This window comes from Triticum aestivum, chromosome 5D (genome assembly GCF_018294505.1).
Source record: "Triticum aestivum cultivar Chinese Spring chromosome 5D, IWGSC CS RefSeq v2.1, whole genome shotgun sequence".
In the NCBI taxonomy this organism is placed as follows: Eukaryota; Viridiplantae; Streptophyta; class Magnoliopsida; order Poales; family Poaceae; genus Triticum; species Triticum aestivum.
Genome location: NC_057808.1, coordinates 516,833,950 through 516,860,439, shown reverse-complemented (window position 1 = coordinate 516,860,439; position 26,490 = coordinate 516,833,950). Strand labels below are relative to the sequence as shown.

The 26,490-nt window shown below is 44.9% G+C and overlaps 1 protein-coding gene and 1 pseudogene across 1 annotated transcript; both read left to right on the top strand.

The window, feature by feature from the left end:
• Positions 1–518: 518 nt before the first annotated feature.
• Positions 519–1,610, top strand: LOC123125883 (photosystem II D2 protein-like; annotated as a pseudogene).
• Positions 1,611–1,946: 336 nt separating this feature from the next.
• Positions 1,947–22,279, top strand: LOC123121076 (ankyrin-1-like). The gene is made up of 11 exons (XM_044541003.1): positions 1,947–2,019; positions 2,129–2,282; positions 2,412–2,560; positions 2,843–2,982; positions 16,101–16,199; positions 16,320–16,448; positions 16,989–17,141; positions 18,494–18,595; positions 21,751–21,930; positions 22,006–22,085; positions 22,234–22,279. The coding sequence occupies exons 1-11, from the start codon at positions 1,947–1,949 to the stop codon at positions 22,277–22,279; spliced, it is 1,305 nt and encodes a 434-aa protein (XP_044396938.1).
• Positions 22,280–26,490: the final 4,211 nt, after the last annotated feature.

Sequence of the window (26,490 nt, the reverse complement as noted above, 5' to 3'; positions counted from 1 at the left end):
ACCATGCAAGACAAGAGTTTTTTCGCTATTTACGATTTCATATTCTTGTTACTAGATGTTCTTCCACCCATGCAATAGAGAGGGAATTGGAAAGAAGGGTTACACATAAAATTTGATTTCGAAGGTCCATTTTTTCAGAATCCTCTATTTTAGTTCTTCCACCCATGCAATAGAGAGGGAATTGGAAAAGAAGGGTTACTTTTATTTTCATTTTTCCCTTAAAAGATAGACTTTGAAATAGGAGTCTTGGAATAATGCTGAATTCAAAGGTTTATTTCTTTCTATAGTATAAGAAAAACAATGTATTTCTATTTCTATAGTACAAGAAAAACAAATCGAATCAAATTCATGGATTTACCACGACCTCGGTTGTGACTCCATAGATAAAAATGGGAAATTTCTCTCTTCGAGACCATTGAAAAAGGGCATTGAATGAGAAAGAAATCGTCCACAGATAATAAAACTATCATATGCCTTGGAAAGTGATATGAGGTGCTCAGAAATGTTTGAAGTAATTGAATAGGAGGATCACTATGACTATAGCCCTTGGTAGAATTCGTAAAGAAGAAAATGATATATTTGATACTATGGATGACTGGTTACAAAAGGGACCGTTTCGTTTTTGCAGGATGGTCTGGCCTATTGCTCTTTCCTTGTGCTTATTTCGCTTTAGGGGTTGGTTTACAGGGACAATTTTTGTGATTTCTTGGTATACCCATGGATTGGCTAGTTCCTATTTGGAAGGTTGTAATTTCTTAACCGCAACAGTTTCTACCCCTGCCAATAGTTTAGCACACTCTTTGTTGCTACTATGGGGGCCCAAAGCACAAGGAGATTTTACTCGTTGGTGTCAATTAGGCGGTCTACTGACTTTTGTAGCTCTCCACGGGGCTTCTGCACTAATAGGTTTTATGTTACGCCAATTTGAACTTGCTCGGTCTGTTCAATTGCGGCCTTATAATGCAATCTCATTCTTTGGTCCAATTGCTGTTTTTGTTTTTGTATTCCTTATTTATCCACTGGGGCAATATGGTTGGTTCTTTGCGCCGAGTTTGGGTCTAGCAACGATATTTCGATTAATCCTTTTCTTACAAGGATTTCATAATTGGATGTTGAACCCATTTCATATGATGGGAGTTGCCGGAATATTAGGTGCGGCTCTGCTATGCGCTATTCATGGAGCGACCGTAGAAAACACTCTATTTGAGGACGGTGATGGTGCAAATACCTTCCGTGCTTTTAACCCAACTCAAGCTGAAGAAACTTATTCAATGGTCACTACTAACCGCTTTTGGTCCCAAATCTTTGGTGTTGCTTCTTCCAATAAACATTGGTTACATTTCTTTATGCTATTTGTACCCGTCACCGGTTTATGGATGAGTGCTATTGGCGTAGTTGGCTTGGCTCTGAACTTACGTGCCTATGACTTTGTTTCCCAGGAAATCCGTGCAGCGGAAGATCCTGAATTTGAGACTTTCTACACCAAAAATATTCTTTTAAACGAGGGTATTCGTGCGTGGATGGCAGCTCAGGATTAGCCTCATGAAAATCTTATATTCCCCGAGGAGGTTCTACCACGTGGAAACGTTCTTTAATGGAACTTTCGTTTTAGCTGGTCGTGACCAAGAAACCACCGGCTTTACTTGGTGGGCTGGGAATGCCAGACTTATCAATTTGCCCGGTAAACTACTTGGAGCTCATGTAGCCCATGCCGGATTAATGGTATTCTGGGCCGGAGCAATGAACCTATTTGAAGTGGCCCATTTCGTACCATCACAGAAAATCATCCTTTCCGGGCTTCTGGCCCATCATCATGGGCCATCAAGATGATCGGGCCGGCCTGCTCCGCTTCCACAGTCTTCCATAGTCGTTTGCCCTGGCCGGCTGGCCCCCATTGGTCTCCTCGTCTTCTCCAGCTTCACACGCTCGAGCGATCGCCGCCGGCCATGGGGAAGCAGCAGCAGGAGCAGAAGACGCTCCTCCGCGCCGCCCGCGACGGCAGCCTCCGCCTCCTCAAAAGTGAGCCCGACTAGCATGCCCTTTTAAGCTTTAACGACGGCAATGCGGTTCGTGCTTGACCTGGCTGCCGATTTCCCCTTTGCGTGCGTGGTGTGTGCCTACTTCCAAGAGACGGCGCAGGGGCTGGCATCGGGGGCGCAGGGCGAGGCGGCCGTGCTGGAGGCGGTGGCGGATGACGACGGGAACCGCGCGCTGCACCTTGCGGCCAGGGAGGGGCGGGTGGAGATTTGCAGGTACCTCGTCAAGGATCTCCGCCTCGATGTCACACCAGCAATTCACCATGTCCCTCTTTTTTCAGTATGCGTGATGTTGGCACATTTGGTACTGCGTTAGGATCAATCAAGTTTTGCACCTTTGGCCTTTCAGGACTGGTCGATTTTGTTGAATTCCTGAAGTGTTCTTTTATTTTCAGGTGGCACCCCACTGTTCCTTTCTGCATCTTCTGGGAGAGTTGCAGCGTCAAAATATCTTCTTGATCATGGGGCTGATCCAACGTTAGCTGGTGACTTTGGGTCACCTCTCCATGGTGCTGCCGGGCATGGTCTCTCTCTCTCTCTCTCTCTCTCTCTCTCTCTCTCTCTCTCTCTCACACACACACACACACACACACACACACATATGGTAACAATACGGTTGGAGCATATTATTAATTGCATACGCTGTCACTTAGATTTTGTTAACAAACCCACATTACTTGATTTAAATTGCAGTAGACTCCTAGATATAAGTAATAGAGGATTTGGGGAAGATTTTGAAGGCCCGAGAAGAACCTTCACAGTTAAACATGCTTGCCTTGCTTGTGTTTCTAGTTCTTCTTTTCCAGGACACTGTGGAATAGTAGAATTGCTGCTCTCAAAAGGGATCGATGTGGATTTGGAATGTTTATTTGGGACCCCATTGCACGCGGCTGCTCTTCACAAGCAAGATGACGTAGTGAAGATTTTGTTAGAGCACCATGCTGACGTAAGGCATCCGTATCTCGGTGATCTCCTGGGTTGTGCAAAAGAAAACCTTGTTTGATTAAGTATGTTATAAGGAATATATATATCCTATTTAGGACTGTCATGCATAAGAATTAAAATCATGTGGCCTATGGTAGGTGTGTTTTATCTAACCGCAAGAGTGACATTGGTATATACTTCCTCCGTTCCTAAATATAAGTCTTTCTAGAGATTCCCTAGAGACTACATACGGAGCAAAATGAGTGAACCTACACTCTAAAATATGTCTATATACATCCGTATGTAGTTTGTAGTGAAATCTGTAAAAAGACTTATATTTAGGAACGGAGGGAGTAGGAGTATGAAGCAACAAGTATTTCCTTTATCTCTCTTCAAGTGGAACATTCCACTTTAATGATCTCGAAATAGACCCCCTTCCTTTTCTAGATTTTTTTTACCATTTATGAAGCCTTTTATCCCAAACAAGTTGGGGTAGGCTAGATATCAAACCCTTTCACGAGGACTTCCCAGGAGGTCACCCATCCTAGTACTACTCTCGCCCAAATGGGTTTCATACTCAAAAGACTGGCTAGTTTTTACGTTGGCTCGCCAAGCCTATCAGTCTATCACAACCCTTAGATATGAAAACCCTTTCACGAGGACTTCCCAGGAGGTCACCCATCCTAGTACTACTCTCGCTCAAATGGGTTTCATACCTATGGGACTGGCTAGTTTTTACGTTGGCTCGCCAAGCCTATCACAACCCTCCTCCTTTATCCGGGCTTGGGATCCTTTTCTAGCACTACTAGGAAAAGGGTTGCTAGTGGCGCACCTGTTTTGCCTACTAATGGCGCACTACAGGTGTGCCACTAGCACCACACCATTAGATTTTATTACTACATCACAGGTGCGCCATTAGTATACCAGATACTAATGGCGCACCATGTAGTGCGCCATTAGTACACCCTATGGTGCGCCATTAGAATGCCTCCCAGGGGGCCATATTTAACCATGTCTCTGGCTTACTAATGGCGCACTGCTTGCTGATGCGCCACTAGTATGCATTTTGCAGTGCGCCACTAAAGTTCTGGGTGGTGCGCCACTAGTATGAATATTAGGGATTTTTTTTCTTTTCTGATATTTGCACAGGTTACAAAACATATTACTGCACAGAATATAGACAGCACAACATATAAACAGCAGAGTTATCGAATACAATAGAAGATTAGTCTCCGAATACAATTCATCATATTAGTCTCCGAATTCAAAAGACCGAACAAAGTTAGACCATTACAAGTCTCGAAACCACGAGTAGCGAGTTTGTCTTCACATTACAAGTCGATATCGATCATCTAAACTACCATCACATAGAAGAGAGCTGCGGTCATCACGATTAGCATCATCATGATGAAACTGGTCTTCATCCGGTTCCTCCTCCGCTCCCTCCTCTCTCCCGCTAGATAGCGCGCGTATCTAGCTTCCGCCTCCGCCCTAGTGGTGTACCCTTTGTAACTGTTACCGCTGAAACGGTGAACCTGTCTCCGACACTCCTCCCAGTCGTCGTAGACTCCGGGAACCTTACCCTTGTACACGACATACGATGGCATCTCTATGCACTAGCCAAACAAAACGTTAGTAGCAATTCACAGACAATACATAAGCAATATATGAGTATGCAACAAAAGGATCGGAAGAGAAAAGCAACACATTAATAGCACGATTCATGGTCCTACTAATAAATAGCATCGATTACATATAAGTTGAACGACTGTCCAAACCAAAGAGACATACAAGTTCATTAAAGTTTAATATTACAACATGAGCCAATCGACATTTCAGAACTACATAGCATCACTACTTTCGACTCGACTCAGGGACCGGAGCGTGGATGAAGCCGCCGTCTTTCGTGATGGTCATGAAATCGCGGGCGTTGTCAGCCTGCATTTGTAGCGTTGTTTCTATCTCACTGTTGGACGGTTGATGTCTGAGATAGAACTGCCCCGAGGTATGAAGGACATCTTGATGGATGATTTCCGCAAACTCCGATTGGATGCGAAAGAATTCTTGTCTGATGTCCGCATCCTGGATTGCCGACAAGCGTGCGGCCCAATCTTTGAGATTATTTGGTAGCAGAAGGTGATTATGGTCCCGTACGATCGCCCGCATGTGATGGAGGGCGTAGTAGGCATCCTTCTGACCGCCAGGCGGCTGCTTGACGCAGGAGAACGTCGTATTGTGGCTGAAGATGTGCTTGCCGTACTTACGAACTGGCCTGCTGAAGGTGCCTCCAGATCTGGCATAGCCGGGGAGAACATCATCAAGAACTTTCTTGATATTTGTGTAGTCTATCTTCGACTGACGGTCCGGGTCGAAATACGTGGCCATGGAATATTTCGGGCTTAAGAGGATGAGTGTGCAATGTGTGTCACTGCACAAAACACGGAATGTTAGAAAAAAAACGATCGAAATCTAAGAAATCATATGTTACGGGGCGGTGAGGGGATGACTTACTCGGGAAAGTAAGGCACGAGGAAGTTATCCTTATCTGGGTTTGCCAGAATGACGCCTTCGAGGTATGAACTCGCGACTTGCCGGTCCCCAGCGCTGCCCAAGATCTTGGCACGCATGTAGAAGGGGTCGACTATCACGATGTCCGGGGTCTTGTCTGTAATGATCCGCATCTCCATACTCAGCGAAAATAGCCGAACGAAGGTGTAGTGCAGCGGATGAAGGTTAAACATAGCGAAGATGTCATCAAACTGCAGGACGATCGTACCCCCGATGGCGCTATCCACAAAGCCCTTGCCCTCTGGCACCTTGGCCACGAAAACCGGGTATGCCACATCATTCTCGGAGAGACGCCGCTTCTCCAAAGAAAGAACACTGTCATGCAGACTCCGCATAGCACCGGTTGCAGCATTGAGCAGATTAGTCGGTAGCATCGGCCTACCCGCCACATGCACCCTCCTCGAGATATCCTTAGGTGAAGGTGGCCCGTCCTGAGCACGGATCGTACTCGGTGCCGGCTGGCTCGCACCGCCCTTGTTATTCTTTCGTTTCCGTCCCTTCTTCCTCATCTCCTGTAATGGGATCGAGTTCTGCTCAGAGACCGCCTTCTTGAGTGTGTTGGGGCTGATAATATTCCGCACCTCGGCTATCTGAGGCTCGGTGAAGGCGGCAGCTGGAGGCGTCTCCTGAGAACTGAACGCCAGACGACGCCTGTTGCAATTGGTTTTCTCCGTGGTACCAGCTAGATCGCGGTCGTCTTTTTCAGGGTTGGGTTCTTGAGAAGGAGGCCCGAAGAATTCGTCACCGTACCCATGTTCGGCAAAGTACTTATCGACGTTGGCAAATGTACCGTCGTCGTTGTCGTCGTCGTCTGGATCCTGTGCCATATGCATGTCCGGATCCTGTGCCATAGGGATGTCCGGCATGTCCGGTAGCGTTGCGGCGGTCTTGCCATGGCTTGGCGCCGGCACGACTGGCGGTGTTGTCTGTGGGGTGGTGTCCCCCACCCCCAAACGAATCTGGCTCTTTGGCCAAAGCAGGGGCCAGCTTACGCAGGCGCTGAGGGTCATCACATCATCTTCGTCGGCCCCAGCGGGTCGAATCGGAGGTAACAACTCGTCGCAGCCTGGCAGCACCCGAACCAGTTCAACCCTATACACGGTGGGTGGCATCGGATTACCGTGGAACACGGGGTTGCCCGGTTGAACGATTCTGCCCTTGGCGACATCGATCAACTCGCCGCCCACGAAGTGCAGGAGAGTGCATGGAACGTCGGCGGCGCCCTGCGAAAACATGTAGGGCGTCAGGGATGCCCAGTCAAAGGCAAGGAGATGAAGTCATCGGCCGAGAGGCTTAGTTACCGTGATGGCGTCGAGCTCGGCTAATGTCGAGGCACCGCCAACGGCGGGCGTGCAACTGACGGAGGGGCCGCTTGCTGCCGAGGTGCCGGCCGGCGTACACCCGGGTGCATTAAGCTCCAATGCCCGTGCCGGCGCCGGAGACACCAATACCGCCTCCGCCGGAGACACCAATGGCGCCGCCTGCGCGTTGTGCGAGTTGCTGGCCGTGAAGCTGGGAACCGGGGGCGGCCCCTGTTGGCCGCCCGCAATCCACGCCTGCAGCCCCTCAATCAAGCTAGGCACAATGGCGGTGAGCGTCGTTCCCAGTTGTTGTTGCACTTGCTCTTGGACAATCTCCGGAATCCGCGCCACTTGTGCCTTGAGTTCTTGAACCTCGCGCGACTGGCTTTCCGAGATGGTCTTTTTCTCCTTTCGCCCACCAGCGTTATAGTATCACGACCATTTTGTGGACAAGCCTTTGCCGGCCACACGACCAGCTGACGACGGCTTACTGAGCTTATCCTTGTTTTTCATTATGTTCAACGCCCTATTTAGAGTGTTGTCCCAAGCTGGGGAGCTCTGAGACGACCCCGCGCTACTGCTTTCAGTCTCCTGCGGAAGGAATGTGAACCATTTAGAAATTTGGCTTCATTAATTAGAATGCAACCATATGGAGCTAATTACGCGGGGGTGTATTCCTTACCAGAACTTTCTCAAGCGCCTTGGTCTTTGGATCCGTGGTAAGCTCCTTTGTTACCGGGTCCTCCTTGTACCGGGCCCTGACATAGTTCCTGGTCTGCTTCTCACGGTATTTCTCGAAGCGGGGCGGTAGGCCTTGCTCGGCACGCTCCGCGTCCTCCTTGTCCCATATAGGTTCCGCCACTCTGTAACCGCCGGGACCGAGTTTGTGGACCCCTAAGTTCAAGTCCCGCATCTCTTTCCCCCACTGACTTGATTCCTCGGATGCGCCGCTCTCGCACTTGATCTTGAACTCCTTGTAGTCATCTTCGCTGATCGAAGGATTTTCGCCTTGATCTTCTCATAACTATCACCTTTGTTAATCATTCTCTTCACCGCGCTTCTCCAAGTAGACAGGGCCGTGCTCATCTTCGTGAGGGCGGCACTGTTCACTTTATTCCCTGAGAGGCGTGTGTTTGCAAAGTCAGCGGGGAACTTGTATCGTTCGTGCAGCTTCGTGAAGAGGAGGTTGCGCAAATTCCCTCGGTCCTTATGCCTTAGGTTCTCGGTGTTGATCGAGACGGTGCTCCGGAGAATGCACCCGAGCTGAACCGAGTACCCCTTGACTAATTCTTTGGGCGCCGTTGGATCCCCGTCGCAGTTCACTTCAGTAAATTCCTCCTTGACGGTGCCGAGCACGTTCGGGCGCCGGTCCTTCCGTTGCCTCTTCGGTTGGCTGCCATCTGTGCGTGCGCTGCCATCATCAGTGGTGGCATCCTCGGCGGCACCATCAGTGGTGTCATCCCCGACGCCACTAGGGGTTGTGTAGTCAGGATCGGTGTCTTCCGCGGCGTCCTCATAGCGGTGAGGTTCTTCCTCCATCTCCTGGGACAGCTCCCAGAATGCCTTGCCGCCCGAACCGCCGGCCTCATCGTTGTGGGCCATGTTTCGCTCTAAATAGGAAAAAAGTTTGGTCAAAAAGTTGGTTATTGTCAAGGAACAAGATCATGGTCTCATCATTTAGGGTTTGTCGACACCGAGGCATCCTAAAAGCTAAGCTTTTATCATTTAGGGTTTGTCGACGCCGAGGCACCCTAAAAGCCTAAGCTTTCATCATTTAGGTTTTTATCGACACCGAGGCACCCTAAAAGCCAAGGTTTTATAATTTAGGGTTTGTCGACGCTGAGGCACCCTAAATGCTAAGTTAAGTTTTCATCATTTAGGGTTTATCGATGCCGAGGCACCCTAGGTTGACTGATATATATGGGTATCTTCTAATAATATACCCTATCAAGAAAAGGGAAGGAGAATTCTAAGTTGGGCCTAATCACTTGGCTCTATTGCCACCTATGGTTTAATGCAGCAAGAATAAAGGGGCAGTTGATCCTACTTAATTAAGTACTAAGATACCCCGGCCCATGCATTAGTCGCAAGTACCCCATATGTCCTATTTTTAGCAAAGTCATGCTAAAATTCACGGAAAATTTCAGCATGACCTTTGCTGAAAATAGGACATATGGAGTACCCGAATTTGCCGGAACGGAAGTTAATCGACATTCCGGCAAACTCAAGGGCCTCTGCAACCCCACAACACCCCACAATATCATCACGACACGATGGTCGGAGACAAAACCAATGCTATGTAGCCTTAATGCTACAGAACATATGAAATACATGCCAGCAATATATATGATATAAACTCCAATAATTAGAGAGCTGTCTGAGTTTAAGATAAAGAAAACTTAAACTACATGGGGTGCTGCATCAGTAGTAGTAGTTCCAGTTCCAGTACAAGTAGTGTCTGAACAATATTGGAAACTTTGAATAAGTTCACAATCATTTGGAGTAAACAATGAACTAAGCATTTGGTTGCAAACATAAACTGAGTTCACAATCATTTGGTAAATTCAGATGTTGTCGAATGCCAACATAAACACTCTGCAATTTATATCCACTTTGATTACAGTACAGTAGAAATTGAACCATATTGATCTTGGAGTACAAATTTTTCTACTTCTGGACCATAGCAGCAGTAATTTGAAACACTATGAATTCATACACTGAGATCAATATGCACCAGGAGACTATGAATTTTCAGTTTAAACTTTCTGTACTACAGCACTGAATTTTCAGTTTAAACTGAATTACTGCAGATAAAGATCAGTGTATTTGTCAACACTAATTATGCATTGAACTGAATTTTTAGTTGACTGCGTTTGTCAACAGTGAAGATCTAAACAAAGTACCGTGGATTTTCTGATTTTCTAACTTTCTGTTCCAACAAAGTACTGATGCACTACTATTTTATTAACCTCATTGGCAATATGATACAAGTCCCATTGCTGGGTGACCAAAGGGCCGGTGACAAACCACCAATCTTCCAAAAACATGGCCGTGTGAGGAGTTACAGCACAACCTAATCTGACAGTTTTGGAGGCCCAGATGACCCCTTTCCAGATGAAAGAAGCACAAGTGTCTTTACAACAGACTACACTGAGTTTAATATTGTTAATGTAGTCAGCATCTACAATAAGTTATGGCGCCCTTCGAAATCATTCCACATGCAGTTGGCCAATTGAGTGTTGATCATTTCTATCTAAAACCAATTTGACGAGTTTTAAAAAGGAGACTATGTAAGCAGGATGTCTCAGATGGCCGCTCACCCAACAAAGTACTGAACACTAATCCCAAAGATTTGCTGCACAGCAACTACTGTTTCAACAAAGTATAGCTAAAAAAGAAGAATAGAGAGTTGGGACAGAGAGGATGGCTCACCGTGGACAGAGAGTGGTGGGCACTTGGGCTACGGCTTCGGGACGGAGGCGCCGTGGGCAGCCGGTGCAGAGGGGCGTGGCGGCGGCTTCCTGTTGTCCCCGCTGCGGCAGAGGGCAGAGGGGCGCGGCGGCGGCGGCGCTAGAACCCTAGCGCGCGGCCCTGCTCGAGGTAAGCCCAAGAAGTCAGACCAAGGGCGCGCGGCAGGCACGAGCCACGGAGAAGTGAGGGGCGTGGGGGAGGGGAGGCAGGGGGCTTACTGGGGAGGGCTGGGAACGGCGTGGGGTCGCCGGCGATCTCCGCGGCCGAAAGAGGAAGAAGGGGTCGGGGACGACGCTTTGGGGCTCTTCCGGTCGCGTGAGCCGTCGGGGAGGACGAGGGAGACGCGGCGGTGCTTCTGGGATCAGCGGCAGAGCGAGGGGAGCACGGTGGCACGGCTATGGCGTCGGGGGACGACGACCGGGCAGCAGAAGGGGGTGTGAGGGTGTGGCGAGGGGGGGAAGTGGATCTGGCGAGGGAGGGACGAAGGGATCGGGCGAATTAGCTAGGGGGAAGGTTAGTAATGGCGCACCCCCTAGCGGTGCGCCATTAGAATGTTTTTTTATAGCAATGGCGCACCCCCTGGTGGTGCGCCATTAGTAATCTTTTTTTAGATAGCAATGGCACACCACCCAGCGGTGCGCCATTAGTAATCTATTTTTTAGATAGCAATGGCGCACCACCCAGCGGTGCGCCATAAGTAACTTTTTATTATTATTATTTTTGTTGCATCTAATAATTTTTTATAAAAACAGTAATAATTTTTTTAAAAATATCATCAAATTTGTTATGCGGCGGCGGTGGAGCGGGGGAGGGTGCGGTGGGTCGTCGGTGGCGGTGGAGCGGGCCGGGGAGGGTGCGGGGGTTGCCGGCGGTGGTGGAGCGGGGGAGGGTGCGGGGGGTCATCGGCGACGGTGGAGCGGGGGAGGGTGCGGGGGGTCGTCGGCGGCGGTGGAGCGGGGGAGGGTGCGGTGGGTCGTCGGCGGCGGTGAAGCGGGGGAGGGTGCAGGGGGTCGGCGGCGGTGAAATTTGAAAAAATATTCATGAATTCAAAAGGTGCCCATGAAATTTAAAAATATTCATGAGTTCAAAAAGTGCCCATGAAATACAATTGAGAAATGAAGGCTACAATTTAAATACAATCGATTTTAGCTAGCTATCTGTTCACAATCTTCTTGCCCTTATTTTTCGTAAATGGAGTTCTTCTCTTGAACGGACGTCCTTTAGGTAGGGTGGTCCTGCTTCTTCTTGTGGTGTATGCTGGTACTTCATCGTCGTCGTCATGTTCCATCTTCGGGTCGCCGTACTTGTCGAAGTCTTGCTCATTGGCGACTCCATCCATCCCGATGATCTTCCTTTTGCCTCTCCTCACGACAACACGAGTGGGCTTTGACGGGTCGGTAATGAAGAAGCATTAGTCCACTTGGGAAGCCAGTACCCATGGCTCATTTTTCGCGGTGACGTTTGCGCCTGTGGTCTTGGATTTGGCTTCGGGTATAACCATGGTGGTGAAATACCAGTCTTCTTTTAGGACGCTCTTGGCCCATCTGACACGGAATATCGGGACCTTCTCTCCAGCGTAGCTCAGCTCCCAGATCTCCTCGATCCTTCCGTAGTATCTATCCTTGTCGTTACCGGTGTAGGATTCCATTGTTACCCCGGAGTTCTGATAACCATCGCTCTTCATGTCCTTTCCCTCGGTGTAGAATGTGTAGCCGTTGATATCGTACGCCTCATACGTCATCAGGTTATGCTCGGCGCCCTGTGACAAGGCGAATATGAGTTGTTCTTCCGCGGAAGAATCCTCATGTAAAGGGTACGACAAAAGCTTCTGCTTGAACCAACGCGTGAAACATGAGTTGTGCTCTTTGATTATATCTCCGTCCATCCTCTGTTGGCCTCGGTCATTGTACGTCTTCTCAATAAAGGTTTTGTGCTCTACCACCCAAGGATCGACCACGTCTATGTGTTGTAGCGCGACTAGGTTTGCTCTTTCAAAGTCGGCGAGTCGACCCTCGAAGTCGACATGCATTTCGCGGCGACCCTCACGGTGACCCCATCCAGCGAGCCTGCCGAGGTGCCTGTTGACGGGCAGACCAACGGGGTTCTCAATGCCTAGATAATTCGTGCAGTAGGAGATGCACTCTTCGGTCACAAAGCCCCTGGCTATGCTTCCCTCTGGACGTGACATGTTGCGAACGCATCCTTTGATGACACCATTCATCCTTTCGAACGGCATCATGCTGTGCAGGAACGTCGGCCCGAGTTGGATGATATCCTCCACGATATGGACCAGCAGATGCACCATAACGTCGAAGAATGCGGGCGGGAAGTGCATCTCAAGCTCGCATAGTATCACCACGATCTCTTCCTGTAGCCTTCTGAGTTGCCTCACACCAACCGACTTCCAAGAGATGACGTCGAAAAAGTTGCATAGGCCAAATAGCATTTCATGGACGTGCGCGTCCATGATCCCACGGATTGCAACTGGAAGTATCTGCGTCATCAGCACGTGACAGTCGTGAGACTTCATCCCGCTGAACTTCTGCTTCGTTGAGTCTAGGTATCTGCTTATCTTCCCCGCGTAACCGTAAGGAAGTTTTACTCCTACGAGGCAGGTGAAAAACTAATCGATCTCCTCCTGACTTAGAGTGAAGCACGCGGGAGGGAAGTCATTTCCGGTCTTCTTGGCCTTTTTGCCTTTGCGACGACTTCCGTGTCCTGCTTCGCCTCATCATCATCATCATTAGCGTGAAGCTCCTCCCTGATGCCCATTGATTTCAAGTCTGCCCTTGCTTTCGGCCCATCTTTGGTCCTCTCCGGCATGTTGAGCAGGGTACCAAGCAGACTCTCGCACACGTTCTTCGTGATATGCATGACATCAAGGCTGTGAGGCACACGGTGGATCTTCCAGTACGGCAAGTCCCAGAAAACAGACCTCGTTTTCCATACCTTCAGCAGCGGCTCTTGCGCCTTTCGCTTCTTTCCCGGCTCTGGCGCCTTTTGCTTATTTCCCGGCAATGGGCAATCTTTCCAATTTTTCAACAGCTCGTCTATTTCCTCGCCGCTCCTCGTACGCGGGCATCTTCGGGTTTCGGTTTCACCATCGAACAGATCCTTGCGTTTCCTCCATGAGTCATCGTCGCGAAGCCACCTTCGATGTCCCATGAACACGGTTTTCGAAGACCCGGGATCTCTATCTAGCTGGCGATACGTTGTGTCATCCATGCACCTGACGCATCCAGAAAATCCGTGGACCACCTGCCCCGCGACATATCCGTAACCGAGATAGTCGTGCACCGTCGTGAGCAGTGCAGCTCTCATAGGGAAATATTCTTTCTCTGCGGCGTCCCACGTATTGGCTGGCGTTTTCCACAGCGTGTCTAGCTCCTCTTTCAGCAGCCCCAGATACAGATTGATGTCGTTCCCTGGTTGTTTCGGCCCTTCAATTAGCATACTCATGTGAATGTACTTCCTCTTCATGCACAACCAGGGGGGAAGGTTGTACATCCACACAAACACAGGCCAGGTGCTATGTGTGCTTCTCTGGCTGCCAAACGAATTGACTCCATCGGTGCTCGCGCCCAGCACGATGTTCCTTGGATCGTTCCCAAATTCTGGGTGTTCGAAGTTCAACGCTTGCCACTGGCTCCCATCCTTAGGGTGACTCAGCATCTTGTCTTTTTTATTTATCTCCGGATCATTTGCGTCATCTTCTCGCTTCTCCTCCCTATCCGCGTGCCAACGCAAGAGCTTTGCTACCTTAGGGTCCGCGAAATACCGCTGCAGACGAGGAGTGATCGGAAAGTACCACACCACTTTTCGAGGAGCTTTCTTCCTCTTCTTGTATCGAGTGACGCCGCACACCGGACATATGGTAGACTCCGCGTGCTCGTCCCGATAAATGATGCAATTGTTCATGCACACATGGTATTTCACGTGCGGTAAATCCAGAGGACACACGATTTTCTTCGCCTCCTCGAAACTGGTCGGGCACTTGTTCCCCTTGGGAAGACGTTCGTGCCAGAATGACATGTTCTCGTCGAAGCATGCGTCGGTCATTTTGTGTTTTACCTTCATCTCCAGAGCCATGAGTGTTACTTTCAGGCAGGTATCCTCGGACCTGCATCCTTCATACAATGCAGTAACCGCGTCTATCTCCAGTTGATCCAGCTTGGCTTTCTCTCGGGCGGCAGCTCTTGCGTTATCCGTCTGCTTGAGAAGCAGCTCTTGAATATGAGGGTCCTGCACCCAGCCCATCGATGGTCCATCGTCGTCTGCTCCGGCATCTTCATCTTCATGATCATGCCCTTCGCCTGCTCCGGCTTCTTCCTCGTCATCATGTCCAGCATCTTCTACATGATGACTGTGTACTGCATCTACTTCGTGATCATGTCCTGGAGATTCTTCGTCTTCTCGCCCGCCCTCGCCGCGGTTGTCTTGCTGCCCTTCCTCATTTCTTGCCGGCCGGCCCCCATGGACGACTTCATAATCATCTTCATCACCTTGCCACCGATAGCCATCCATGAAACCACGCAAGAGCAGGTGGTCCCGCATCTGTACGGAATCCGGGTCCATAAGGCTCCTCAGCTTGCATCTTCGACATGGACATCTTATCTCCGTCTCGTTCTTTTGAAGCATCTCGGCCTTCGCAGAGCTCAAAATCCTATTCACGATGCCTTCGGTCATCGTGCGGACCATGGTCGCCTGCGGGGTAGAGCAAAACGATATTTTAGAACCAAGAAAAAATTTGGCATGACTTTGCCTAAAAATAGGACAAAAAAGAATGCATAGTGCCAAAATTCTCGCGGAAACGGAAATGAATCAACATTCCGGCAAAATATTGGCAACTATCGCATTTCAAATACCGGTACCTGCAAACACAAACATATATGCAACACCACAAACATATGCAACACCACAAACATACATAGATCTAGCTAGGCCATAAAAAGTGCATGTGCACGTTGTTGGAGGGAGAAAAAAGTAGATCTACAACATAAAAAAAGCTTTTCCCTTACTTACCTATCAAAAAAAGGTAATTTAACCACTTAATTTGGATGAATCTATGGTGCAAATGAGGTGAGGAGGAGGAGGCAGCCGAGACAAGCTTGGAGGAGGAGGTGGAGAGAATAAAGTGGGAAAAGTGAGTGTGTAGGTGGCTGTCCAAAATATCTAGCTGGTCCCAGGTTACTAATGGCGCACCACCAACAAATGCGCCATTAGTAACCCTGGTTACTAATGACGCACCAGCTGGCGGTGCGCCATAGTAGTTTTGCAAAAAAAATGATAGTAGTGGCGCACGGGGTGACTGGTGCGCCATTACTAGTTAAAACTAGTAATGGCGCACTGTACCAAGGTGCGCCATTAGTATTTTTGGGAAAAAGGAAAAAAATTAGTAGTGGCGCATCATGGTTGCGGTGCGCCATTAGTGTGATAGACACTAATGGCGCACCAGCACACGGTGCGCCATTAGTATTTTTGAAAAAAAAAATTGTTAGTAGTGGCGCACCATGGTTGTGGTGCGCCATTAGTGTCTATCACACTAATGGCGCACCAGCACACGGTGCGCCACTGCTATATAGTAGTGGCGCATGCATGTCTGGTGCGCCATTAGTGTGCATATTGTCTATAGCCCTTTTTCTAGTAGTGTAGATGTCAGAGGTAAATGTTATGTCTAATTATTATACTATAAGCATATTTGTTTCTGTCTCCTTAAGAAAATCAACAAATGTGACACTGTGTGGACTGATTTTATTTTCCAATTGCTCTTTTGAGAGACTGATTCTTCCATTTTCCACAGCCTAATAAGTTCTGCAAAGTTGGTGGTTATACACCATTGAGCATGGCCATACGTCCCACACCTTCAGTTTCATTGGAATGCGTGAAGCTACTCATTAAGGCCAGTTCTCTTTCTTCATATGTATTTTCCTTGAGTGTAGTGCTTCATTTTCTTTGTGACGTTTCTGTGGCTGGTCTCCAAGTGCAAGCCAAATGATCAAACAATTATTTATTTATACAGGCTGGTGCTGATGTGAATTTCATTGACTCCGCTGGTGTTGCTTGTGTGATGGTGGCGGCGGAGTATGGCTTACCTGGCATCATGAAGTGCTTATTAGATGCTGGTGCTAACCCCAATGTTACAAGCAGAGTGAGTCATGTTGTTTTATCTTTTGCTGTTTGTCAATATCCATTTTTAATTCTTATATTGTTGGTTACCTTATGGGATCATGCTGTGAATTTTTGACATTTTAGGATAATCTACTTACCCATGCTTCTTTTGATCAAGTATCCCATGCTGCCAGGAACTATTAATCCTTGCATGAGGAGAAAACATATTGCTTTAGTAAAGCATACTTGGTATTGGTCCACAGAGAACATTAAATAAATAGTCTACTCACCTGTTAAGCGTCTGTTATCATTCAACGGTGCAGATTTGTTTTCCCTATGATCAGTCAGCAGTTAGCTTAACCTTGCTCTTACAGATTTAGTTAAGAAATAGGGATCTGTATGTTCCATCATTTGTCATTGCGTTGTGATTATCTGCAAAGTCCATCTAGCCTTTTGGTATTTATATTGGATGAATCTTAAATATGAATTAGTAATAAATTAAGTCCTTGCAACTACATCTGGTGTTTAGATTGAATGATGATTAATTTGCCTAATCAACCATCTCTTTTTGCTCTTGCAGTTTGGTGCAACTCCAATTGAAGTTGCTGCCCTTAAAGACAGAAGGGAAATTGTCGAAATGTTATTCCCTTTGACTTCTCCTATTCCAACGTTGCCAGAATGGAGTATTGATGGTATCATTTCTCATGTGAAATCTTTTGGTTTGGAGCCGTTGGTATGTGTTTCAATCTAGTGCCCACTTGCAGTTCCATGCATTAATTATTTTTTAGAACGGAGACGCTAGGAGCGTCCGGCTTTAATTTAATAAAGCCCACAACATAGGCAGCGTAACAGACACAGTTAACCTCGAACACGAGCACGGAGGCTCAGACATATTTTTCGAACACGAGCACGGAGGCTCAGACCACTACGACGCGTAGGCACACAAGTTTAGACCAGGCCAACAGAAGCACGCAGCAATGCAAAATACAGGCCCGGAGGCAGAGCATAGAGCACGCAGGCTCGCTCACAAGACAAAAGGGGCACTTCACGGCGCAGAGGTGGCAGATGGCTCCCTAGCCAAAACGTAGATCTGACGGAGACGATCTTGGGCATGTTTCAGTTTTTCAGCATCCTTGCGCTTCGCCAACGGTCTCCACTGCTGCAGAAGAAGGTTGCATTTGTAGATTATGTTAGCAGGGTGAGATGGGAAGATACCCTCGATAGCTAGTTTGTTCCTAGTGAGCCAGCATGCATTAATTATCATCATTGTTAGGAGCTGTTCGGCAGTCCTCCAGCTCTCTGAAATCTCAGAATCTGTGGAGCTCCTTTTCCCCCGCTCCGTCATTTTTACCTACAGCTCCACCAACTCCTGGAGTGGACTTGGGGTGCGGAGAGTCTCCGAACAGGCCCTTAGTCTGCTGAAGTTCCATCCTTTTGTAATTTGGACTTACTTCACTTCCGATGTTTTGTGTCCGATTTGCATACAGTGGTCAGATGGATGGTTGTAAGCCCAAATAGATGATAACCTGGATGGCTACGATTTTTGTGTCGTACGAATATCGTACCAATCTTATCGGGCGTGTAGCGGTGCTCTTTGTAGCTCTGCCTATCATTGACAGTAGAAATAGTTTTTACTTCATGATTGCATTGGACTTCCAGAAATAAATATGGTAGGCAAAAAAATTGCTGGTGCTGACTTGCATCACTATACTTGCAAATTTCTAGTTTTTGGCATGATTAGCTTTGTTCAGAACCAAGAAGAATCTTTACAATCCTTCAGTATTTATTTTCGGGTAGTATTGTTGATCATACAGAAATGCAGGGCAAGGCTGTGTAAGGCTGTGTAACAAAGACCCAAAGTGGTCGGACCCTTTCCCGGACCCTGCAAGCGGGAGCTACGTGCACTGGGATACCCTTTTAGTATTATTGATCATGATATACACTACAACAGTGCAATATACATTATTTCTGTTCATTGTGGAAGAGATTAATTATGCAGGATAGGTTGGAAGTAACAAATCTGTGCATTTTACATATCTTGCATGTTGTTCTGCATTATGGACTAATCAAATATTTGGTGATCAGGATGAACATCAGTATGAAAAGAAAAAATCTGAGCTAAAATTACAAGCTACAGAGGCTTTTAAGAGAAATGACTATTTGACTGCAGGACGGTTGTATTCAGATGTAAGTCACTACGCATCTTTATTATTCCATAAATAAATGAAGGGTGCTCTTATATTTGTAAAAGAATAACCTGCATCAAAACTGTATCTCTGTTTTCACCTTTCATAGAGTGTACTGTATCTCTGTATCTCAGTGCAGTAGTGCACTCAGTGCTATATCATTTTTGGTAAAACTTTTGTTATTGGATACTTTGGTTATTTTATACCAAGATAAGCAAACTGTCTGTAGAGTTTGGCCCTTTAAATTATCGTCTATTCTAACTAATAACTAGTTTGATTTACTCTTCATATATGAGTAAGTGAGATCTTTTACTTCATGACCACTGTTTTCTCATAAGATGCATAACATATTACGGAAGTGATATTTTGGTAGCATTTATTTTAGCAAAGCTAACTGTACGACCAATGAAAATATAGTACTCTGGTAGAAAAATTTATGGCTCAGTATCTAACAGAAGTACTCCCTCAGTTTGTTTTTAGTCTCATATAAATTTGTCTGAAGTCAAACTTCGTAAAGTTTGACCAACTTTATAGAAAAAGTATTAATATTCACACTTTGGTCAAACTTTGCGTGGTTTAACTTGAAACAAATCTTATATGCGGAGTAAAATGAAACGAAGGAGTATTTGTAAAAAAAAACTGCACTGTTTGTGGTGGAAGTTTTTCCTGTGCTTATTTTCTGTTCTGTTTTGTTCTGTGGCCGAGTTGAATCTAATTGAGCAGATTGTGTTCAAAAGGCTGACATAACACTGTAGTGTCATACACAAGTTTCTGCTCTGAAATAAATCAGCTTGTGCACGACCCTTGGCTGGTCTTATATATGGAGATCTCCATGTTAAACATGATAAAAAATATCTCAGCTTTATGCTGTTCCATATATTTTTAGGAGGCCTGCTTCAGTAGACCCCCCTCCACAAACCGTATAAGGGCGGTATAGTCATTTCTTCAAACCGTATATTCATACGTTTATGTGACACATACGAGACATCATACCCACTTTTTATTAAATTTCAAAAAATAGTGCAGGCACCTTGTATCGAACTGAAGACCTCTTGGACTAAGGAAGACCACATTAACCAACTAGAACAACCTAATGTTTGGCTGTTTTTACTTCTTTTTTTATTTTCTTCTACTTCAGTCCGCGGCTGGGTCGGCCCATTGTTGAATCGGTACTGTTATTACTATTTCTTTTTCGTTTTTTCTATTTGTCTTTTTTATTTTTGTTTCTTTTTTATTCTCTAAAATTCTCACACTTATTTTTTAAAATTTTAAAAATCGCTTTTCAAAATTTTGTTCATAAAGTACAGATATTCGCATTTCAAGAGAATTTTACAGATATGTCAAAAATTGTTTGTTTAAATAGAAAATGCTCACATCAATATGATTAAATTTCTGAACATCTATTAAATAGAAAAAATTGTTCATTTAAACAAAAATGTTTGTTTATTGTTCGTTTAAATAGGAATATGCTCACATAAAAGAATCGGACACTTTTAAAATTTCTGAGCATCTATTAAATAGAAAAAGGAAAATGAAACTAAATCATTCAACGACCGGTTTACTGTTCTTTTTTGTTTCTTTTCATTCTTGTTGTTTTTCGTTTTTCGTTCTTCATTCTTTTTCTTTCAAAAAATGCCCACATCAATAAAATTGACCCAATTTTCTTTCCACACACTAGTATCACCATGTCAAGCATCCATGATAAGTTTCATTGAATTCTGACCTTTTATACATTTTCTAGGGTTTTCCTAGTGAAAAAAACCCTAAAACACTAGCCGAACGTGACGCAACGAGCGTTTGGTGTCCAAATTTCTTCAAATTTTTTATGGAGGCCTGCCATGAGCATGCTCACATGCTGGCAAAAATTGGTGTTATTTCATGCATGGCAAGAAGCACACCATGTTCAAAGGTGGTGGTTTGAGTAGGCCGGTAGGGCAAGTCTGGTTGAACTTTTATTTCACACCAATAAAATGAAACCAATTTTTTCGAAACACTAACATCACCATGCAAAGCATCCATGATAAATTTCATTGAGTTCTGACTTTTTATGCATTTACTAAGGTTTTCCCGTGAAAAAAATCCTAAAACACTAACCGAACGTGACACAATGTGTGTTAGGTGTCCGAATTCCTTCAAATTTTGCATGAAGGCCAACCATGAGCATGGCCACATACTGACAAGTTTTGGTGTCATTTCGTGCATGGCAAGAAGCATATCATGTTCAAAGGTGATGGTTCGGGTAGGCTGGTTGGATGCACTTTTTCACATCAATAAAATGGACTCGAATTTGTTCCATACACTAGTATCACCATGCCAAGCATCCAAGATGAATTTCAAAGAACACTCATTAAGAAAGAGGATGGAGTTTAATTACAACTTGATTATTGACCTTTAGATAATTTTTCAAATAAATAATTAGGAATTCAAGAAAGTTCACAAAAAATTTAAAAAGTTCACTGGATTTTAAGAAAGCTCATTGATCAGAAAAAGTAAAACAAGACTTCATCAATTTTCGGAGAAGTTCACAAATTAGAAAAAAAGTTTATCAATTTTGAAAAAAAGTTCATTGATTTTTAAAATCAAATTCATCATTTTTATAAAAAGTTCAATATTTTTTTAAAAAAATCACTGATTTGAGAAATAGTTCAGGAATTTGGGAAAAAAACTTCACCATTTTTGGAGAAAAAAGTTCACCCACTTTGAAGAAAAATTCACGAATTTAAATATCTTTACGCATTTAAGAAAGAAAAGGGAAACAAATAAAGAAAAGGAAAAATAAAGAGGAAAAGAAAACCAAACAGGATATAGTGCGCTTTTCCCGTGTTCTATTTTTAGTCAAAACAATATATCTACCACAAGCTGTTCGGTTGCCCAGTTGGTTATTGTGCCTGTGCTAATTACTGCTGGAGTGCGGTTCGAATCCTCTGCGCGGGAGGATGTGCGCGTTCATTCATGGACTAAAAAAAATGTTTAGCGTATATGTACGGCGAAGAATTTATAAATATGACTATCATGCCCCTTCCTATAAAGAGGTATGGGCTAATCTGAGCCGTCCTTGTGTTTAAAGGGGTCTACCAAAGTAGACGTGTATTTTTAGTCTGGTAAGAATTTTTCTAGATATATCTCAAAAGTTACATGTGATTGGTAATACTGTAGGCGATGGATCTCGACCCTAGTCCAGATGGTCATGCAATCCTATTGGCAAATAGGAGTCTCTGCTCGCTGCACTTGGGAGACGGAGAATATGCTCTCTCTGATGCTACAATGTGCAGAAGGTTGCGGCCTCGTTGGCAAAAAGGCTGCTATCGACAGGGGGCAGCTTTTATGTTACTGAAGGTTAAAAGAATGAAGTAATAGTTTTCAATCGTTCGTGATCATGGAACTGATCATCTGCTGGCTTTCCACATGTAGGACTACGAGAAAGCGCGCGAGGCTTTTGCAGATGGCCTGAAGCTGGATCCTACGAGTGTTGAAATTGCAAGTGCTTTAAGGTAACTGATCCATGTTTATCTTCCCTAAAATGGAGATTATTTTGATTTGTTCTCCATGGTGCCCTGCCTCATGGTTTATCTTCAGCAAAAAGAAGCTTTATATATTTCAACCAATGCTTAATCAATTGCAAAAAAAAAACTATTGCAGGGAAGCCCGTGAGGAGGTGAAGAAAGCTCAGTGTGCTGAAAACTGACAGAGAATAAACCCATCTATATATCCAGTCAGCCGTACCTGGAGATGTCGTTGCTCGGTCGAGCCTGCTATCTTTTTGCATATTCTTGAACTGTTGGCGCTCATGTGTAAATATGACCTGATGTGTTCCTACTGTAGTATCTATAACTCCAGGTTATGTACCAACAAAACATTAAGCTGGCAATATCTTTGGGTGAATCATCTTGGTGCTCGCTGTGTGCGAGGAAGTTTTGATTCGTCGATTAGGCCGTCGGACAACGGCTGCTTGCCAGTGGAGCAATTTGAGGTCTGCACCGATGGAGTTGTTACCCATCACAAACCATGCACCAAAATTTATCGGTACAATAGTGGCGACTTCAAGCGATAGTTGCATGACATTTACTAGTTATTGTTCAACTGTTTGGATCATTATATGGGTCTTCTCATGCGTCAATTCAAGTTTATTCACAAGATCCCAATGGGAAATAACCAAAAGTGATGCAATCCAAAGGATGCTAGCATCCATGGGGAGGCAGAGCCCCTCAATGAGAAATAAAACCCAAACAAATCTGTTTGATATAGCTAGCACCCTGGGAAATACAATCTAACTTATTATTGATCCTTTTACATTTTTTATTTCACGAAACACCACTTCCACAACAGTTTTAGTTGGCAACTCATTTAGCATGAATATGGTACATGACATCTGCTTGGTAGTGCCTTCATGAGAATAACATGGTTGCTCTGCACAAAATGAAATGATCCTCTTACGAAAAAGGCATGAATAAGAAACAAGTTGTTCCTACTTGTCTTCTTATATAAAGGATCATTCCCGGCTTCCTGCTTTTTAGAGGACTACAGATGTTTGAGTCTCTGCTCTCTACACAGTACAAAGTAACATATACTGATCTGGGGTATTAGAAGAGAACTGAATTGTCATAGATGTCGAAATCAATTTAATGGACTCCTTATTCCAAGACTGATGTCTAATTGACCTTTAGCAGTGCCCAGTTTCAGCCAACTTCAAATGTGTCTCCTCGGTGAACAAGCTATTTGAAATGATCATCCATTGTTGACATCGACATAATTGTCTCTTCAGCAAAAAGAAGTGTGTATATTTCAATCAATGCTTGTAAAAATATATTTCTTGCAGTGAAGAATGCTCATTGTGCTGAAATTTGACAATGACTAAATCCATCTTAATATCCAGTCACTCAGACCTGGAGATATCGATGCTCGGTCGTATCTGCGATCTTTTTGCCTAGTCTTGAACTGCTGGCAAGAATGCCGACCTGTGCTTTCGTAAACGTCCTTGGCAAGTGTAAATATGAGCTGATGCGCTCCAATCGTACATAGTATCTTTTATTCCAGTTACCAAAAAGGCTTTCACCCTGCTTTATATATAAAGCAACGATCAGAGATATAAATCTGGATACAACACGTCACCAACCCACACAACACACACCCAAGGCAAGATGCAAGGGTGCCAATGAACCGCAACACTACCCAATCGACCACCAAGCACACTGCAGATGAGCAAGTAGACGTGAGGCCACCAACGACAGCCCACCCAACCATCGACAAGGAGCGCGAAGCCACCCCTCACCCGCAGCCAAGAGCGCTCACCGAAGAGCCACCCCGCGCCGCCCACCGTCGTCCAGGGGCCTACAAAAACATCTTATATTTTGAGATAGAGGTAGTATTCTTTATCTCAAAACTAGCTCGAGATCGATACAAGCTGAGCATGAGCCACTTTCCATAGCTCGACCTTGAGCTTTGCTTAGTTTGAACTCGCTTGAATTTTAGTATAAGTTGAGCCGGGCCCAGTCCAACTCGCTCAAACTCGACTCATTTGCAGCCTATACATGTCAAAATCAATATGGTGGGCTTTTTGTTCATGCATCGGTGTCTGTTTGACTTTTAGCATTGCCCAATTTCAGCCAACTCCATATCTCCTGGCTTAACACCAAATCCACAAATAGGAGTTCTCGTAGATGCAGATACGTCCCCTTGACGAATCAGCCATTCGAAGTGACCATCCCGACATTGCATTGGTATCTTGCATCGAATCTTGACATTTGCGTTGAATCGGCAGTCCAACCCACAGTCCCCCACCCCAAAGTATTGTGAAAATATTATGTTCTGAAAGAACAAAACAACTTGATGTCCTAAACTGAACTTGTAATCTTTTTAAGTAAGAAAAATAGTAAGACAATTCTACTTGTCCTATTGATGTTTTTTGTGTGAAAAGTAATTGTCATATTCCTGTTAGGACTGTAGGCAAATTGTAACATGATTCTACTGTAATTAAGAAAACCTGATTGCTATCCCACTCTTCAGTGCCACTCACTGTTCTGAACTGAATTGTCAGGGGTATGTAATCTGAACTTAACTATAAGCATGTCAAGTTCGATCATTCAGTGCAATAATTTGTATGGTAACTATGCGATTCAAAAACGGAATGCTCCTTCCCTTTTTATATACTTGACTAGAATATTAGTTTTTCAGGAAATTCCTGATAGAGCGTGCAGTTCTTGCAAAAAACACATTTGACATGCATGTGTCATTTACCCATAGTAGCACGCATCATAGACACGTTTCACGTCTTATGTATTGTATTTGCAGGAAACCAGCATAAACACATTTTTACGTGCATGTGGCCCATTTGACATGCATGTTTGTAGCTTTGCATGACGCCCTAAATAACTAAGCCACTTTGCTGAACTATCATGCATGCTGATATTTGCAGGAAACACGAAGACTGGTCACTGCAGGTACACGAAAAGGAGCTAGGACTGCAGTTGAAATGCAGCTCAAGTATTTGGCAAGGATGTTAGTTGTACCACCACAACATCATCAGCTCAAACAGGAGAATAACAAAAAAGAGGAAACATAGACCTGATGACTCAACACCTTCAATGCTTGGGGAGAATTTGGACAACTTCACGACGACTTCCTTTAATGATGATGATGCTCAAGCTCAAAACTGACTCCTTGGAGAAAACAAAAGAATGATACAATTCTATCTTGTCACAAAAAGGACACAATGAATCTGTAAACTTTCAGACCAAGAAATTTTCGTTTGTAGGCTACACAAAAAGGATAAATGTCCATCTAAAATATAGGAAACAGCCGCGTGTATTTTTTGTTGGAAAAAGTGAAACTTGTAGCACTTCTTAAAATGTCCAAAATAAAAATGAAATATGTAAGTGGCAACCGTGTGGCAGATTGCAAAACTGCCACATGCATCCAGCACCTTTAGTCCCACACGTCCTCCCGATCTCTTCCTTTCCCGCCCTCCTGATTTCCAACCTTTCCTCTTGATCTCCTTCCTTTCCCGCCCTCCCGATTTTTGGGAAAAAATAATGCTTAGTTTGGGATTTGATCTCTAGTCTGCCGGTAATCAACAAAGGGAGCTAACCACCTCACCTATGACACTCATTGTTGAACAAGTTAAGGGAAATACTGTTTTTGACATATTTTGCCTTTAATATTTTAGCACTGAAAAACTTTTGTTTCACCTATCAAACCTGGCACATAAACTTTTTTCGTGGTAAATTCTCCATCACCACCACGATAAATGACGCACCACCAACATGATAACTTTTGTATACCACGCGATACATTATGTGTAAGTAGCATGGTCATAAGCACTGAAGACATGATAACTTTGGTGAAAACATCGTGGTAACTTTGATCATTGGGAAGAAATTTGTTGAACCCTGGCCCCCGGTAATTTCTGTAAATAGCATGATAACATTCACGCCATAGACCTGATAATTTAGATACAAACATCATCGTAACTTTAACCATTGGGAAAGAAAAATGTGAAAAGATACCCAATAATTTATGTGTAAATAGATGGTAATATACGCAGCGCACATCTGATAACTGAGATAGAAACACCATGGTAACTTTGACCATAGGGAAGTTTTTTTTTGGAAAAGATACTCCGGTATCTTTTGTGTAAATAGCACGGTACTATACCTCCCTCCCCTGGTATTTTTATGTGTAAATATCATGAAAACATATGCACTGCGATAACTAAACACCATGATAAGTTTTTGACCCGTGGGGGGGGGGGGGATTTTGCTGAAACATGCCCCTAATAAATTTTGTGTAAATAGCATGATATTTTAAGCACTGCGGGCTTGATAGGTTACCTAGAATCACCATGATAACTTTTTGTCCCGGGAAAAAGTTGTTCAAAACATCCCCGATAATTTTTGTGTG

Coding starts and splice junctions, on each gene's coding strand:
- LOC123121076 (XM_044541003.1), top strand. CDS start 1,947: ATGGGGAAGCAGCAGCAGGAGCAGAAGACGCTCCTCCGCGCCGCCCGC. Junction 2,020..2,128: donor CAGCCTCCGCCTCCTCAAAA/GTGAGCCCGACT, acceptor CCTACTTCCAAG/AGACGGCGCAGGGGCTGGCA. Junction 21,931..22,005: donor CAGCTTTTATGTTACTGAAG/GTTAAAAGAATG, acceptor TTCCACATGTAG/GACTACGAGAAAGCGCGCGA.